This window comes from Saccostrea echinata, unplaced genomic scaffold, assembly GCF_033153115.1.
Source record: "Saccostrea echinata isolate AGI-Se365-2 ecotype Australia unplaced genomic scaffold, CSIRO_AGI_Sech_v1 ptg000015l, whole genome shotgun sequence".
NCBI lineage: Eukaryota > Metazoa > Mollusca > Bivalvia > Ostreida > Ostreidae > Saccostrea > Saccostrea echinata.
Genome location: NW_026889764.1, coordinates 7,265,064 through 7,283,513, shown reverse-complemented (window position 1 = coordinate 7,283,513; position 18,450 = coordinate 7,265,064). Strand labels below are relative to the sequence as shown.

The 18,450-nt window shown below is 33.5% G+C and overlaps 1 protein-coding gene across 2 annotated transcripts; it reads right to left on the bottom strand.

The window, feature by feature from the left end:
- Positions 1-12: 12 nt before the first annotated feature.
- On the bottom strand, positions 13-9,349 carry LOC133187461 (glutarate-semialdehyde dehydrogenase-like). 2 transcript variants are annotated; one of them, XM_061322843.1, is made up of 12 exons: positions 9,299-9,349; positions 7,553-7,739; positions 6,749-6,870; positions 6,330-6,413; positions 5,090-5,260; positions 4,448-4,564; positions 3,931-4,074; positions 3,565-3,708; positions 2,927-3,085; positions 2,485-2,648; positions 1,620-1,678; positions 13-898 (listed from the first exon to the last, which is right to left on the bottom strand). In XM_061322843.1, the coding sequence occupies exons 2-12, from the start codon at positions 7,665-7,667 to the stop codon at positions 690-692; spliced, it is 1,488 nt and encodes a 495-aa protein (XP_061178827.1). In that variant the 5' UTR covers positions 7,668-7,739; positions 9,299-9,349; the 3' UTR covers positions 13-689. The 2 variants fall into 2 exon arrangements, with proteins under 2 accessions (XP_061178827.1, XP_061178826.1); XM_061322842.1 differs by lacking the exon at positions 9,299-9,349 and adding an exon at positions 8,914-8,970 and having other exon boundaries at positions 14-898.
- Positions 9,350-18,450: the final 9,101 nt, after the last annotated feature.

Genomic DNA, 18,450 nt, shown 5'->3' with positions numbered 1-18,450 from the left:
ATATCTGGAATATGTTTACATATCTCCCATATGACATTATAATAGATTAAAAAATCTACACAATATGCAACATTATATTAATCAAATATTATAATTAAGAAATGAATCAAGCACCAACTGAGCATATTATTTTTACTGAAATCAGGAAAGGGAATGCTGATATAAATGTACACTTTCAGTAAAACATTGGATAGTCATAAAGTATTTAAACAATTTTTATAAATAAGAATTATGAAATCTATAAACAAATTTGGTAACTATGTAAATAAAATGCAACAGGTAATAATTCAATAGCAGGTTATTTTCTTAATTCAAAAAAGCAGGATTGAGTATCAACAAAACTCTCTAAAGTATATTTCCAAAACAGTGAAAGAAAATACATACCTACAATTATCCTTTATTCCTTCATCATAATGATACTAGAATCTTCATAAAATTCCATTAATTGCATACAACACCCCCACAACAATTTAAGAAAAAAAAATTAAGGTTATGGAAAAAACAATGCATAAAAACATTCTATTTCAATGGAAGGGATAAAGATAAAATCATTAGATAGAAATCTTTTAACACCAGAAAATGTGTGCATTTTTAGTAATCTGTATCCAAAAGTAGCCTAAAAACACCCCTCATTTCAAAGACAAAATGATCATAGCCAAGACTATTATAGTCTTTCCCTGCCAGTATTCTTACTGTAGACCTCCCATACAAACATATTTTATCTCCAAGTACTCCTCAATGCCATAACGTCCACCCTCGCTACCTAGACCCGACTCTTTCCATCCCCCAAATGGTGCGTCAGGGGTAGAGATGACTCCCTCATTTACACCAACAAGTCCCGACTCCAGACGTTCTGCCACCCTCCATATTTGGCTAAAGTCACGGGAGTAAAAGTAACCTATAAATAAAAACAATTGTTATATAACAAAAGTTCCTCTATGTAACATACATGCTGTTCCTTTAAAGACGATTAGATTTAAATTGCTACAAGTATTCAGTCTCGTATCAGGTTTGGCTTTATCAATCCTTAACCACATCAAATCAATCATTTACGCCTCTATCTACGTGTAGCATGTCTTGTAAAATATATTGTGAGGGTTACAATATATTGTAATTATTCCATTTACCTCCCTGTTCCACTACTAGCTTAGATTTGACTTTAATTTAATATATAAGGCCAACAATAAAAAATGTTTTGTTTGATGTACTTCAACCGACCCATCAAAATTGTCCATACCTGATCATTTTTTTTCAGTAATTTAAATTTTAAATTTTTTTTTTTGTTTATGGGAAAATACAGATGGTATGATTTGTGTTTAAACTTCAGGTTCTATGTCTTTTTTGGTTTTGCTGCAATTTAAAAACATATAAACTATGCTGATGTAGTTTAGATAAGAGTTATGGAGGAATAAATGTGTTAATCTGCGATTTTCATAACATAAAGGAATTGTGTTAGATAATTCCAAAAATTAAAAAAATAAATATAAAAGCCTACCTACCTACCACCTTGAAAAATATGAGCCGGAGTACATCAAGCAAAACATTTTTTTTATGGCCTAGGAACACATGGTAATCAAAGTTTCAGACCTAGAAATCATATTTTCTGTTTTAATTCTCACCTGCTAACCCAGACGATGTAGCATTTGCTAGGCCAACTACTTCCTCTTCAGTTTTAAACCTTTAAAAAAATAATATATCAACAACAAAAAGAAAGAACATAGAGCTCCAAAATAATTATCAAATAAACAAAACTACAACACAGTGATTGAACACTCAGGTAATTTGTATTTTGTTATTAATGGATTTTGACTTTGAAATAGAAACATCATCCATAATTTATACCTCATTGGTAGAAATCTGTGTTAACTTGTTCTGATGACAAACACTGTGTTTTGTGGTACAAGATGTGGAAGAGGTGTTTATGAAGGTAAAAATAAGGCTGACCTCAGTAATGTCACAAGATTTGTTATGTGAATCATATGGAAAGTACATAAGGCAATTATTTGCTCTACTGTGTACTTTGACATGTTACAATTTAACAATAAAACGAATTAAAGGGACCATCACTTCAACAGGCTTATACTCCCTGGTATGTAATCCTTGGAGTTATGTGGGGGGAAGGGGCACAATTAATGCATGGTTTGGTTTTTAATAGAAATGATAATGCAATGTGAACAGTGTACATTTAGTGTACATGTATATAAGTGATAAATTACAGCAAGGAATACTTTCTTCAAATTCATTCTCAATTTCTGTATTCAGAACCAATATGTATTTTAATTATTAATTAATGCAGAACATATGTAATGGATCCAGGACTGATTTCTTGTAATTATAACTACAATCAATTATTCTATATTCAATAACATTTAAATTATATTTAACGTAAATCAATTGTTACTCAATCTATCTGACATGAGGTTGTTCAAAATTGAAATTGATTACTTCCCAGATGATGGAATGTATCACTGATTATAAGCATACCTGATGATGCCAGCGATTGGTCCAAATATTTCCTCCCTGGAACACCTCATTTCATTGGTGACTTCTGTTAGAATGGTTGGCTCAAAGAAGTTACCTCCCTTGCTCTTCCCACCACACACCACCTTTGCACCCTTACTAACAGCATCCTGAACATGTGCTTCGATCTGCATTTAAATATGTATATAGAAAATATATAAGACTGTAATGACATGTATATACTCTAGTATACTGATAATAAATTGAGGACAAAATGAACATGTATTTCATGTTTACCTGACACAAAAATTAAATGGTTTTGTGATTTAAAGATATTGGACAAGAACTTTTCGAATTCTGAATATCTCCTTAGGCATGAAACCATATCTATCTTGCTGATAAAATTGATTGTATGTTGTTTTAACTCCCAGTGAGAATATTATTGTGAGGATTTTATTTACTCTACCTTTTCCACAGCCTTCTTGTTGATGAGAGGACCCTGGGTTGTACCAGGATCAATTCCATCTCCCAACTTCAGGTCTTTCTCAACTACAACTGCCATCTTCTGTACGAACTCATCATAAATGCTCTCATGGACAAAAATTCTGTTGGCACAGACACAAGTCTAAAAAAAGAAGAACATATGAATAGATGGTTTATGAAAATGATGATTTCATGCTACATCAGCACTACAAAACATCTGGCCCGGGGCCATAAAACTTAGATGAGCTCACTTTTGATCTCAGTCTCACTTTTCCACTAATACATGTAATTCCTTTTGTAAAAGTGAAATTGGGATCAAAAATGAGCTCGATCGTCTAAGTTTTATGGCCTCGGAGCCTGGACCACTGAACAAAGATACTGTCATTCAACTACTTTCTACTTTACATGACCTTGACATTTATCCTCCTTTCTAAAGTTCTGAAATGATTTCTTCAGGTTAACAATTATGATTTAATGGTCACTCAAAGGTGTTGACTAATGAAAGGAATGAAAAAGAAACTTTGCTTTCTACAGGGCACCTATATTCTGATGCAATGTATCTGAAACTAAATTAGGTACCATTACCTAATTAAAAGATAGTGTAAAACAACAAAGAGTCACCTGTCCAGAACACCTGAATTTCGCCCCCATGACCCCTTGAACTGCTGCATCCACGTCTGCACTCTCAAAGACAATAAATGGTGCATTACCTCCTAGCTCCAGAGAAACCTTCTTCACAGTGGAGGCACATTGCTGTAGTAATAGCTACAAAAATGGGTAAAAGACAGTGATTACTTAATATCTAAAAGGTCGCAAGGGTTGCAATCTTCCATAAAACTCAGTTACTCTATTCATGCAGTCTGCAGCTGCTTAGGCATTTTAATCTTTTGAACATCTGCTTTGAGTTCAGTTTATTTGTATCTCACAGGGAGGGGGGTAAAAATGACGGTTCAAACTCCTTGAAATCAATTAAATTCTGTTCATTACCTTGCCCACAGCAGTTGACCCAGTAAATGACATTTTGGTTACCAGAGGGCTCTCACATATGGTCTTTCCAACCTGACCTGCATTGTTACGGGAACTTGTTACCACATTTAGCACACCTGCTGGGATTCCCGCCTCCTTAGCCAACTGTATAAAAAAAATCAACTTGCATTAACAGACCTGTCTAGGAGATATAGACATGTGTTAATTTAGAATTTTATCAAATTTCTCATCTACTTCACAATGTATCACTCTAGCATGCCAGCTAGTTCATTTTCTTTCTCTAATTATACTGACCAAAAGAAATGACCAATAACTGGTAAGAAAGTAGAATTAATAAATGTCTACATATTACATTTACATTATATATTACATTACATTTTACATATGGCAAACTTATATCAATCTCGAGAACAAATGTGTAAATTAGTGCCAGTTAGTGCAGAATATATTAAATACACTACTACATACAACATGAGAACCAGCAAAGGCAATGATGTAAACTGGTTCCCCTACTTACATCACAGAGAGCCAGTGCTGAGTATGGGGTGTCCTCTGCTGGTTTCAGAACCACAGTACACCCAGCAGCTATAGCAGCACCTGCCTTTCTAGTGATCATGGCATTGGGGAAATTCCACTACAAAGAATACACCAGATTCCTCACTGACATAAAGTAATTGGTGTTTATCAGTGCATGTTTCAAGTATTATTCCTGATCGAAAGTTTCTACATGTGACAAATTATAAGTAATTTTTCCAGGACAGCATTTCAGTTTCAACATAATAACCATTTGGTATGTATCAGAGCTCTGTTGGAGATGAAATATCAACATTAATAATTAAATTATGATTGACCTTTATCCTTAACATGTGCTTTGTATTCATATTATTTTTTTTCATATGATACAATGAAGAAAGAAATTGGATTATAACAAGACTAAATCCTAAAATATAGGCATGCATGCTTTCATTTTTGTCTGTCTTCTTTTGCTAAGTGGTTCTTAATTTAAGGAGAAGATTTTTATATTCACCCACACTATTTTCACTGCTTGATTGGGAAATATATGACCATTATAACTGTTGTAGATTTTTATCTTTTACAATGTCAAGTTCTGTTGCAAGAAAGAAAAAATGAATACAATATGGCAAAAAAGAAAGTTTACCGGTGTGATCATCCCTGATACTCCAATTGGCTGCTTCAGGACAAGGAGTCTCCTTGATTTTACAGGAGTCTGAATTATGTCCCCTTCCACACGTTTGCACTCCTCAGCAAATAATTCCAAAAATCCACCACCATAAGTTATCTCCCCTTTGGCCTCAGCAAGGGGTTTACCCTGTGTGGATAAATGACTAATTTTTAATGCATCTCAAAATTTCTCAATACAGTCAAACTTCGGTATCTCGAACACTGATATCTCAAATACCATGGATATGTCGAAGTAATTTTGAAGTCCAAAGCACTTATTCTGTAAGTATTTTACCCTGGATATCTGCAATTCTTGGATACCCGAAGTTTTTTCTCGGTCCCACAGAGTTCGAGATAACAAGGTTTGACTGTACATGTGCATCCACAAGTCTCATTAACTCTTAATTTCAAAATTTCCAAGCAATTAAATGTAGAAAATATTATCCATATGCTTTTTCACAGAGGTAAAAGTATCAGAATTATTTTAATAAAAACCAAAATGCAATACAATAGTGTAACATACAGGTGAGCATAAATCAAATTAAAGTTTGAAAGATCGACTTTTTCTCATGGTCATCTTTCACTCTAGATCTACAGTCATCTTAACAATATGATCTAGATATATACTTAAAATATAATTATAAATCCTTTCAAAATGATGTAAACTGTATTTACGTGTATATATTTTACATTGTAAAAACAAAATTTGTTAAAACTAAGTTTGTTACCATGTTAAGAGAATTAAAAGTGCATGAAAATGATGCACTATCAAAATGAAATTGAAAAGTGTTGCATATGAAAGTTTCACTAAATTAAATGAAAATATCTGTGATACTGGGCTATGTCTAATACCTTATATATATATATATATATATATATATATATATATATATATATATATATATATATATATATATATATATATATATATATTAAACATGTACCTGCATGTATATATATGCTGGACATACATGTACCAGGTACATGTATGTTAAATGCTTGGAATATGTCAAATACCTTGGATATGTTGAAATTATAGTAGTCGGCTAGCTCTCATGTACCGGCATTGGATTTTCAATTCTGATATGTTGAACATCTCTTCAACTCTAATTCTCAACCCCCACCCATTCCATCTCCCAAAATGATTGAGATATAAAATGCCATTCATCCACTTCTTTTTAAGTACAAATAGTAATTAACCGGTAAAAAGGACATACCATCTCTGATGTTAGAAGTTTAGATAACTCTTCTATGTTCTCATTGACCAAATTAGCCCATTTTCTGAGCAAAGTGCTCCTCTCCTAAAGTTCATAAAAAATAAAAACACATTATAGAAATGTATTAAAAAGTGTAATAATTGTACATGTAGTTTAATTATTAAATTATATATGCAATAATCTCTTTCCATCAACACAATTGATCATTTAATATCATAATTATGCTTCTATATTAATAGAAGTTCATTTTAGATTCCTTTTCAAATTCATGACACAGTGCAATCTGCATGCACATAAATTATTTTTTTTATGTTAGAATAAACATGCCATTGTTTACAAGAGCACTGAGTTAATCCTTTACTTTTTCCCTCATAACTACATATATGTACATGTAATACTTTTAATACAATAAATCCTACTTTTGCTGTAGTTTCCTTCCAGCTCTGGAATGCTTTGTAGGCCACCTTAATGGCTCTCTCTGTGTCCGTGGCGTCCATGTCTGGCACGGAACCGATAACTTTACCATTCGCAGGGTTCACAACTGAAGTCAAATTTACAGTTGCATGTAAACCATCATTAAGTCACATACACAATAAACAATTTAAATGAAACCCACAAAAGCTTAAGTTCTGATTATATATGTCTACATGCATGCCTATATAAGCTTAAATGTAATAATTTCATTGAATCAAGATTACAGATCAATACAATGTTCCAAAATTTTCATGTGTATCTATTTGTATATTTATAGGTTTCTCTTTTTAATATAGTAAATTAACTGGGCAAAGTAACCTGTAGAGCATTTCAATACACTGTACGCAAGAGTCTTAGATTTAAGTTGATTACCTTGACAGGACTTCATCAGGGCAGCCCAGAGCAAGATTTAAACCTTAGCCCCCTGAACTGCCCTGAACTCTAAATATGTGCCCTGCACTCTCGGCTATTTGATATATGGTGTATGAACTTGCTTAACACACGAGACAATATAATTCAATAAGTATTCAACCATATTCTGCTAATCCAATCAGAAATGTGACCTAGTTAAGTATCAAGTATCGCACAATAAAAAATTGTTCATATCTGCTGGGAAATTTTATGTTGTGTAGTACGTTACATGTACGAGATTGGGCAAAATTTATTACCCCTGGGAATTGTTTTTTGTGCAGTCTCATATATGTATCACACTTAACTGTATCTGGTTACTTTATTTAAACAATACAAACCTTCAAACGTTTTGCCACTGCTAGCCGCTACCCATTCTCCATTGACAAATGCTTTGTCATATACAAATGAACTGGCAGGTCTTGCTCCAGGTTTGGGTGGGGCCAGATTGTCCATAACTTTTTGAAAGGATGAGAATAATCGATGTCTTGATGATGGTGAGAAAACCCTTACTGTTGCCAGGATTGGCTGCAAATATGTAAGAAAATTTAAGCTTGATGAACTGTCAACAGCTGCATATGTTTTGCTGAAATTAAAACATTTCTAAATATTTTCTTCAGGACTAATATATGATTGTTTATTTACACACGTATTAACCATGTTAACTGATTGTTTTTTATCAATATATATGTAGCAAATAAAGCCAGCTAGACAAAAAAAAAAATCCTATTCCCTTTCTTTATAAATATAAAGAGGGTAAGAGTTTTTGTTCCAGGGCTTTATTTACTACTTACTGATATTAAAATTCAGGTGCTTGTGAATACAGTCTGCAAGCTGTTTTATGTTCTAAATGGTATGCATATACATACTTCATGTCATATTAACACCCTCTGACTCATCCTCACAAGCCAGGGATCCTGAGTCAACAAGTTGCCGTTGGTCCAACGGCAACGTGTTGACTCAGGACCCCTGGCTTGCGAGGATGCCTCTGACTGGGAAAGAAAAATATAAAAATATAGAAGAATTTCAAAAATAAAAAAAAAAGTGATTAAAATGGAGAGTACATGGACCCGAGTGCATGTCTAAATCACAGAATCAATAAGTTGATATTCATAGCTCTATTATACTCAGTCAGGCAGTCACAATTAACAGATGTGAAATATGAATGCTCTAGCAGTGCATGAGCACTGGTAAGCGCCAATCGTGGCCAAGGTTAAAGGTTTGCGAACAAACAAACACAGAAGGACAGACCAAAACTATATGCCCCCGAATCTCCGATTACGAGGAGCATAAAAGACCCTCTTATTCTCAGATACTTCAAAATTCTAGAGGCATTCCGGGAAATTTAAATATAACTTGAATTATTCCTGAACTATTTTTATTTTTCTCGGAACGCCTCAAGATGTGAGGGTTTTTACAATAAGTAATCAGTGTTCCGAGACGTCCGGTGCATACAGATAGGTGCAGCGTTATTTTCAAAGAACAAGCCATGTAAACAAGCGAGTTGAGCAGACGCCATTACGGAGCTTGCATACTTTCATTTTTTTTTTTTTTTTACATATCAATAAGGTACATACATATTTATAAACCAAGACCCAAATACCTGTGATTCTTATAAATATATCTATAAAGGTTATATATATCAGGGCCGTTATTTTTGTGAAAGATTGTCAAAAATAAGTCATAAGCCATTCTTTCATACCATTTTCTATCTTTTAACGCTCCAGGACATTGATCATTCTATAAATTTCTACTTTCACTTTCGGAGCCTAATATGAGTAATTTCCCTTTGCACACTAATGCAAACAAAATCAGCCTCCACTTCCATTTAAAAAAATGTATATTTGATCTTTATCCCCATTACATTGTACAGAAAAATTGCCCTTAAATGTAAAAAAAATATCAAAAAAAAAAAAAAAAAGAAAAAAAAAGAAAGAAAACTCTACATAATGAAAGTTTATTAAACGCTAGGCCTATTCCCACTTTATAATAAGAAAGAAGAAAAAAAAACCATCCATGCAGACTAGGTTGGTGTATTTAAATTGACATGGTTAATAACCCAGTTACACATCATTTCTAGAGCTTACCTTCCACGTGTGACAGTCTAATGGCAATGAAAAGTTACTGAGATAAGCTGAAAAAGTAGGTCAATTCACCTGTTTGAGATCGACTAATATATTTGCATTATGGCTATATATATATAGATGACAAGTCAGCAAGATATTCAACTGCGAAAAGTGTGTTTGATGGTGGTGGTGGTAACAGGGGCTGTCTCCAACAATCAGGCCTGTAGAAAGCAATATCACTTGGGAGGGAGGAGGGGGGGACACAACCAAACATTTTCAGTTTGGATGGACAAATAAAATGTCATCAGACGTAATTATTTGATATATCGGCAAAGTAATTGGTAGTACCCCCTTTGTTTCACCACTAGGGACTCATGATATAAAATTCACAAATGATATGTATAGAGCATGTAGAGTATTTGATATTTACTAACCAAAATAAAGATATTTAGTTCATTTTTAAGCATGGCTGTATATATAGGAACCGGGGGGGGGGGGGGGTGGCACGGGGGGCCGTGCCCCCCCCCCCCCCCCAGCAATTTTGCCGATATATAGAGTACGTACTATAGAAAACATAGATACTATGTGTTTGTGCCCCCTCAATGAAAACGTCTGATGCCCCCTTTTTTGCATGGTATTTGCATGTACCAAATTATACCGCACCTTCATTCTCCTTCATTCCAGATAACATGATTACGTTAAAATTGGCCCAACGTTGACGCACAGTTTTTGACTGCGTTGGACCAACGTTGGCAACCTGACGTTGGCCCAATGCAATTTTGCTCATCGGCTCTATACGCTGGACAACGTGCTGGGCCAACGTTGGACCAATGTACTCACTCTAACTAAAAGAAAACTTAAAAAAACACTCAAGCTTACACTGAGCCAACATACTGTGAACCAGATTAAATTATCAATATGCGTTACAAGCGTTGGGTTAACAGTGGGCCAACTTTGGACTCCCAGCTTCCTTAGAAAATATAGCAAAACGGAATTGGTTAACGTTGGACCAACGTAAGAATCCCGACATGGTTGGATACTAAAGAGATAATTTACATGGTAACGTTGGTCCAACGTTCGCCCAACATTGTCTACCCAACGCCAACTATCGACCAACCATAAAACCATTAACCAACGTTGGTCCAACGTAGTCATGCTGTCTGGGATTGAAGTAATATTATAAAGCAAACACTCTATACATATTTGTGAATTTTATATCATGAGGCCCTAGTGCGTTTGATGGTGGTGGTGACAGGGGCTGTACACAACAATTTCATTTGGGAGGGAGGCACAACGAAACATTTTTTAGTTTGGGTGGGCAAAAGTCCTCGACAAGCCAAAAATAAAAAAGTCATCAGACGTAATTATTAAAGTCTGTAGCTTTGTTTTTTGTAGTATACCATATATATCGACAAAATAATTGGTGACAGGGGCTGTGCACAATAATCAGGCCTTTAGGAAGCAATTTCACTTGGGGAGGGGGGGGGGGATGTACATGTATTTCCCGAGTTTATCATAAACTACATTTCCCGTATTCGTTATATGTCAACATTTATTTCAAAATACATTATGGATAATCGGATAAAACAAAACAATTAAGTTAGAGGTATCTTATTGAATATTTCTTTATTTCATTTTACGTGCCTTTGATAAATTGTGTTGCATTTAGAATATTAACTTTAAGAAAATTACAAATTTTAGAAGTGTGAAATTCTTATTTCAGTGTTATTATAGATACTTTAAAATAATTATTTGGGAATATACTGATTTCCTCTACTGACTCTGGTCCAAAAATCCGCAATTAACTCCGTGTTCAAGAACTTGTGAAAGAGGGGGTGGGGTATCTGTGCGTGTATTGATATACTCTGCGCAACGAATATACACTTTTCAATTAGTGGCACTGTACATGTAGCTCTCTGGCCGTCCATCCCATTTTTTCAGCGTCTACACCGAGCTACAGATCTACAGCTAGAAGCAGTATGGAATTCAGTCCACTCAGTATTTATCCTACATATTTGTATTTACGCCAGATTATCTCAAATATTCTCATATAAAATACCGTTATTAAGTCATTTGTGGTGAAGGTGTGTTACTTTATATGTTAAGAATAAATTATTTGTTATACAAAGTGGAAAGTATACCCACAGTATAAATTAAAGTATTCACAGCTTATGGAACCATAGCACACACAATTATATTATGTGTATTATTCTTTACTTGTATGCCCTGAGGGCCCCCAAATTAGTATCAATAAATCTTCCGCGTTTTCGGGGAGGGGGGTACAAGGTCAATGGATCTGCGCATGACCGCACCTTGATTTTTCTTTTTTTACGCACTGCATAATTTCAAGAAAAACAAACTCTTCATTCATTTATTACAGTGAAGTTAGGTACTTTACACGATATCCAACGCAAATATTTCATAAAATGCATTAAAGAAAGAGAGAAAACGAATTCGAAAGACCAATTCTAGGGTAATATAAATTATGAAATATAATTACTAAAATCTGACTACGAGTACATGACAAGGACATGAGGTGTACTTCTTGTTTTCTGTAAAGCAAAAATTACCACGCATTCACTGTGCATCCGTAATCTAACCTTCCAGCGTTTATAAGTTTTGCATTTGTAATAATTTTGTTAATTCCACAATCAATAATCAATAATTTAAAAATCGAAATCTACATTGCGTTTTTCGCTGCAGTTCATTATCTTCAAATATCCAATATTCAAAAATTAACAACTATGAGGCGCCGCATTGGTATATATTGCCATTTAGTGATATCACCTATTCAAATTGAATAGGTGATATCACTTATTCAAATAGGTGATATCACTTATTCGAATAGGTGATATCACTTATTCGAATAGGTGATATCACCTATTGGAAATGAATAGATGATATCACCTTTTGGCTATTCGAATAGGTGATATTACCTATTCTTGCTGAATAGGTGATATCACCTATTCGAATAGGTGATATCACCTATTCAATTTGAATAGGTGATCAATTTCTTGCAACAATAAATAATGAATGCTCCCTTCCTCAAGACTATCTAGATTTCCATTGAAACCAAGCAAATTCGGGCTGCCCAATTTTCCCCCGTATTTGAGTCCGAGACATATTAAATACCTTATGTTATCGACCCCTGTAAAGTTATATAAATTTTATAAATTATACCTAGCTGGGGTACAACAAAGTGGCATTCTTTCTCTTTATAATGTTAAGTGGGGCATTTTCTGTATGGAACAGTTGTTATGCAATTTTCACGGTTTTTCCTATAATATACATTATAGATAAGTGTAATAAATAAAATCTGTGAGCAAACAGACAACAAATTCTATTTGGGTGCTTAAAACTAAATGAGAAGCTGTAATCCACTGTATAAAAGAACAGTAAGTTATAAAGCGAAAGTGAAAGTAATGAGAATTAAAGGCTATAGTCTTGGGAGCAGTTGTTATTTCATAAATAATTTGAATAGGTGATATTACCTATTCGAATAAGTGATATCACCTATTCAAAAGGAATAAGTAACATCACCTATTTGAATGAGTGATATCACCTATTTGAATGGGTGATATCACCTATTCGAAAAGGTGATATCACCAATTAAAATCAAATAGGTGATATCACCTATTCGAATAGGTGATGTCACCTATTCGAATAGGTGATATCACCTATTCAGAAGCTGAATAGGTGATATCATTTATTCGAATAAGTGATATCACCAATTGAATAGGGATATCACCTATTCGAATAGGTGATATCACCTATTCGAATAGGTGATATCACTTTTTGGCAGTAAATACCAAAACTGCGCCTCATAAATATCACTTAGTCCGCTTTATATCGCTATTGCTTTTTTGAATAGACATATTTTGTGAAGCTTGATGCATTGTGAAAACTCGGTAATTCTTTGTTCATATTTTGTAGAAAAAAGAAGAATGTAACATTTTAAGGCAAGTTTCAAAACATAGTCATTGTTACCACCATAGAGTTTGCAAAATGTCGACTTTAAACGAGGTTGTTGATACCCTTGTTACATCAACTTATGTGTTAGTAGCCAGTCTATGTTTAAAAATTGATCGTGCTCAGATCGTACTACCTATCAAATCAACTGGGAGACATAAACATATATGCAGATGATATTGGTATATTGCTACATAAATAAAAAAGTTGACGCTAGAAAAGTCGAAGGCATCACGTTAATCGATATCATAAAGTTAAATTGTTAGTTTCTTATCAGTATCTCTCTCTTAAAATGTCTAGATATGAGACATATCTAGATGGTCAGAATTCTTGGTCCTTTATTTTGAGTTCATGGGATATTTCTAATCAATGTAAGAATGGAAATGAATATTGTCAATGACATAATATCGTATATCTAAAAGTAGAATTAAAGACCTTTTCATGTAAAAGTTTTTAAATTAATTCTGCTTCATAAGAATACAAAATAGGTCAGCTAATAAAGGGGAATAAATTCAAACTACACAGACTGCACAAACTCATTCCTGTCGGATTAATATTAATATCCTTCATAGATTTATCTTCCCAACGTTTCACAGATCCACAAGAAGCAATATAAGTTAAAGGGGGGATCTATCTTTAGTGTAACAAGTGGAAAAATATTAATGGGTGGGACACGAATCCCCTTGTTCCCCCTCCCAATTCGTATGGGCCTGTATCAATTAATTAGATGTAATATTTATGTACTGATCCCAATAAAATATCAACATACCCCACCCCCTCCCCAGAGAGAGAGAGAGAGAGAGAGAGAGAGAGAGAGAGAGAGAGAGAGAGAAGTTTTTCCCCAAATTCTTGACAATAAATTTGCATTTTTTGACTTTCTGACATTACAAAACCTCTCAAGTAAAAATAATGCATTGATTATCAACTTCCCCTCTTCGACCGTATCCGCTCTGACCCCACTTAGTTGTGGCATATTTTATCGACGATATCCTGTTATCTTTGATAGAGATTAAAGAAAATAAGGATTTTTATGTTATCTCTTTGAAATTTCAAGATGAACAGGAAACATTTATTCTGAATGTATAACAAAGCCACTAAGGTCCAGGATATCTGGCTCCAAGACCATCAACTGAGAACAGACTTTAGTCAAATTTTAAACCAATATAACTTTTGAAATAATTTTGATAATCAAACAAAATTTTCATTACATGTTTGAATTTAAATGTTATATAAAATTGCAAATTTTTTAAGCAAATGCATTAAATAAAACTCAAGATATTTTAAAAAGATCAGAATTTTGACTTAAGTCTGTTCTCAGTTGACTTTATGGTCTTAAGCTTGGGGCATGATTTATGTCAAGGAATTGAAAACAAAGAAATTAATGAACCCAAAATTAGTAATGACTCCTACTTGGAAATCGTTGATATTGTCTCATATTTCCAATGAAAAAGGTTAAGTAAACGAACAGTGGTCGATCTCAAAAAATCTGCAATCAATACAAATCTGTGAACAGGGCATAAAACACGGACCCCCAGAAATTGCAGAGTTGGGATCAGGTGCCTTGATGGAGTAAGCATCCCATGTTGCCCAGTCACATCCGCCAAAAAAACTATTTTTAATGGTTTTTTTGATATGATTTATGCGTGCGTATATTCTGACAAATGTTCGAGGGATGTCGAGATGATTTCGAGGACATGCTATGTTTTATATGTGATATTATCTTGTACCGAAATTGAGTAAATATATAAAGATAAGACAATACACAATACTTTACTAATGTAATTAGCATATTAAATAATTTGCAAGTACAAGATACACAACCCAGTCTGATGTCAAGCGTTAAGCAAGATTCATATTTACATGTACGTCCAGTATACGGGATTTTGTATTTTCTTCACAGAACAGTGATCTTCCATTTTTCGCAATGTTAAGTTTGAATTAAGACACTTCCAAGTATATCAATATAGATCATGGTGAGTTAAACTATAAAATCAGAGTAATATACATACACTATTTTATACAAAAATACAAAAGTTATCAGCATAAATATTTTGTTTAAGCAACTTGAAGGCGCACAAGGCCCAGTCCCAGGTTATGGAGTAATGACTCTCTGCTCTAAATCCCCCCCCCCCCCCCCCAAAAAAAAAAAAAAAAAACAACAACAACAACAACAAAAAACTTCCCAATATGATGGTTTTCATCAACAATTAGAGCATTATATTTAAGTGGAAAAGTATAAAGAACGAAGCGGTACATTCTTTTTCAGAAATGAATCTTATATGTCTAACCATGGTATGAAGAAAACTGAGAATTAAGGAAGAGCATTAATTTATCATCAAAACATTAATCTAAAAATACGAGTATTCAGTATTTAGTGTCATATATATTTTTTGAAAAAAATAATTTAGCACTTCTTTTTGAGTTAGAAAATCACATTTTTATCTGTGCTTATAAAAAAGAACCCATCTGTTGCAACCACTATTGAAATAACGACCACTATTGAAATAATTATTTCAATAGTGGTTGAGAGTGCATTTCAAAACCAAACACAGGTTGTAACCACTATAATTGAAATAACGTTCACTATTGAAATAATTATTTCAATAGTGAACGTTATTTCAATAGTGGTTACAACCTGTGTTTAGTTTTGAAATGCAGTCTCAACCACTATTGAAATAATTATTTCAATAGTGAACGTTATTTCAATAGTGGTTACAACCTGTGTTTAGTTTTGAAATGCACTCTCAACCACTATTGAAATAATTATTTCAATAGTGGTCGTTATTTCAATAGTGGTTGCAACACCCATCAACAAGAGTTATTTTTCTTCAAAAAAAAATTTTGGACGAAAAATACTACTAACAAAAATTCAGTATATTAACTTCAATTTCAAATTGTTCATAAAAAGGTAGAACTATATCAATTTGTGACAGTTAAAAAACTAGATGCAAATCTTATCAATATACAACTACTAGTATAAAAAATGGAAAAAAAGAAAATTGAAGTCAATATTTGCATGTTATGACAGTTTTGATTGAACTAATTCTTTGAAGGTCTTCCAACAATCTGTTGGAATTCCAATTGGCAGTAATTGTGCTCCTTTTTTATCCGACCTTCTACATCAGAAGAAGGAAACGCTTGCTGTGGCCTTCAACTCAACATTCAGATATTTCGAACACGTTTCGTCAATTAACAGTAGTTACTCTCGTTCATACATGTATGTCGACTCGATATATCCTAGTGAACTCAAAATAAGACACCACAGAGTCTGCCACATCGGTTTCATTCTTGGGTGTTTTACCGTACTGACTAAAGGCGATAGCCCAACAAAGGTTATAATGACCTTGTTAGCAAACACAACTTGTCATTAGGTCGTATTTTGACTGACATATTTCATACCAATTCTTAGCCCTTAAAGTTTTTTTTTAATATTATATTTAACAACGAAATATTTCGTATACCCGATCGATACATTAGGCTTATGGAAGGTGGACATGTCGGCAAGGAATGCTTACTCCTCCTAGGCACCTGATCCCACCTCTAGAATCCTTTGTGGGTCCGTTTTTTATGCCCTGTTCAGTTTTATATTGTTTGTAGCTTTTAAGTTGGATCACTGTTCGTTATCTTCACATTTTTATCTATATTCATAAAACTCTGACATTGACAAACTATTGACATTTTAGATTCTGCATCTTATCATGGACACTGCATGTTATCATGGATAACGCAACTTACCATATTAACATTAAATTAAACTTTATCATTGGGACTGCATTTCATCATAAATACTCAACGGTTAATGCATCTCTCCTAGGATAGGGACGTCAGGGATATTACATACAATCATGGATAATACATACAATCATGGATATTTCATATAATCATGGATATTACATACAATCATAGCTGCAGAACTGTAGCTCTCTGCTTGAGAAAATTCGGACAGACAAAGCAGAGAGCTACAGATCCAAGCGTTGTAAAAACCTTCGATTTACGCCGCCGCTTTTTTGTCGCTCGCTTCGGGTATTATTTCTTGTATTTAATGCTTTCCCCCACTTTAAAAATAGTATCCGATAATTAATCATATATTTTACTCCTATTCCTGAAACTTTATTTACCTTTCAACGGTTCCAGACTTTAAAATAAATGCATTCCGACGTCGACGTTGGTGTCATCCAATAACACGCCCGAGTTTTCAATTTTTGGTTTTATTTTTCTCATTTCTTTTTTACATACATATTATATTCTTTGTAGACAAAGTACATGATATTTGAACCTCCTGAATATTTTATTTACATTTTCTCGGCAAGTATATGTTTTTTGAAAGACTTATTTTTCGCACGACCCCTAATATGGACGACGGAATGGGAGTTTTTATAACCGACATTCCAAAACCATACCAGGGCTGTTTGAGACCGTTGAAAGGTAGATAAGGTATCAAGAATAGGAGTAAAATATATGGTTAATTATCGGATACTATTTTTAAAGTGGGGAGAAGCATAAAATACAAGAAATAATACCCGAAGCGAGCGACAAAAATGCGGCAGCGTAAATCGAAGGTTTTTACAACGCTTGGATCTGTAGCTCTCTGCTTTGTCTGTCCGAATTTTCTCAAGCAGAGAGCTACAGTTCTGCAGCTAATACAGTCATGGATATTACAGACAATCACGGATATTACATACAATCATGGATATTTCATATAATCATGGATATTATATACAATCATGGATATTACAGACAATCATTGATATTACAGACAATCATGGATATTACATACAATATGGATATTTCATATAATCATGGATATTACATTCAATTATGGATATTACATACAATTATGGATATTTCATACAATCATGGATATTTCATATAATCATGGATATTATATACAATCATGGATATTACAGACAATCATTGATATTACAGACAATCATGGATATTACATGCAATCATGGATATTTCATATAATCATGGATATTACATTCAATCATAGATATTACATACAATTATGGATATTACATACAATCATGGATATTTCATATAATCATGGATATTATATACAATCATGGATATTACAGACAATCATTGATATTACAGACAATCATGGATATTACATACAATCATGGATATTTCATATAATCATGGATATTACATTCAATCATGGATATTACATACAATCATGGATATTACATATAATCATGGAT

What these genes read in the sequence shown, in the direction of transcription:
- LOC133187461 (XM_061322842.1), bottom strand. An exon ending in TATCAGGGATGATCACACCG is followed by an intron (nt 4,565 to 5,089) that starts GTAAACTTTCTT and finishes TATTCTTTGTAG; the next exon opens with TGGAATTTCCCCAATGCCAT. An exon ending in CAGCACTGGCTCTCTGTGAT is followed by an intron (nt 4,075 to 4,447) that starts GTAAGTAGGGGA and finishes TTTTTTATACAG; the next exon opens with TTGGCTAAGGAGGCGGGAAT.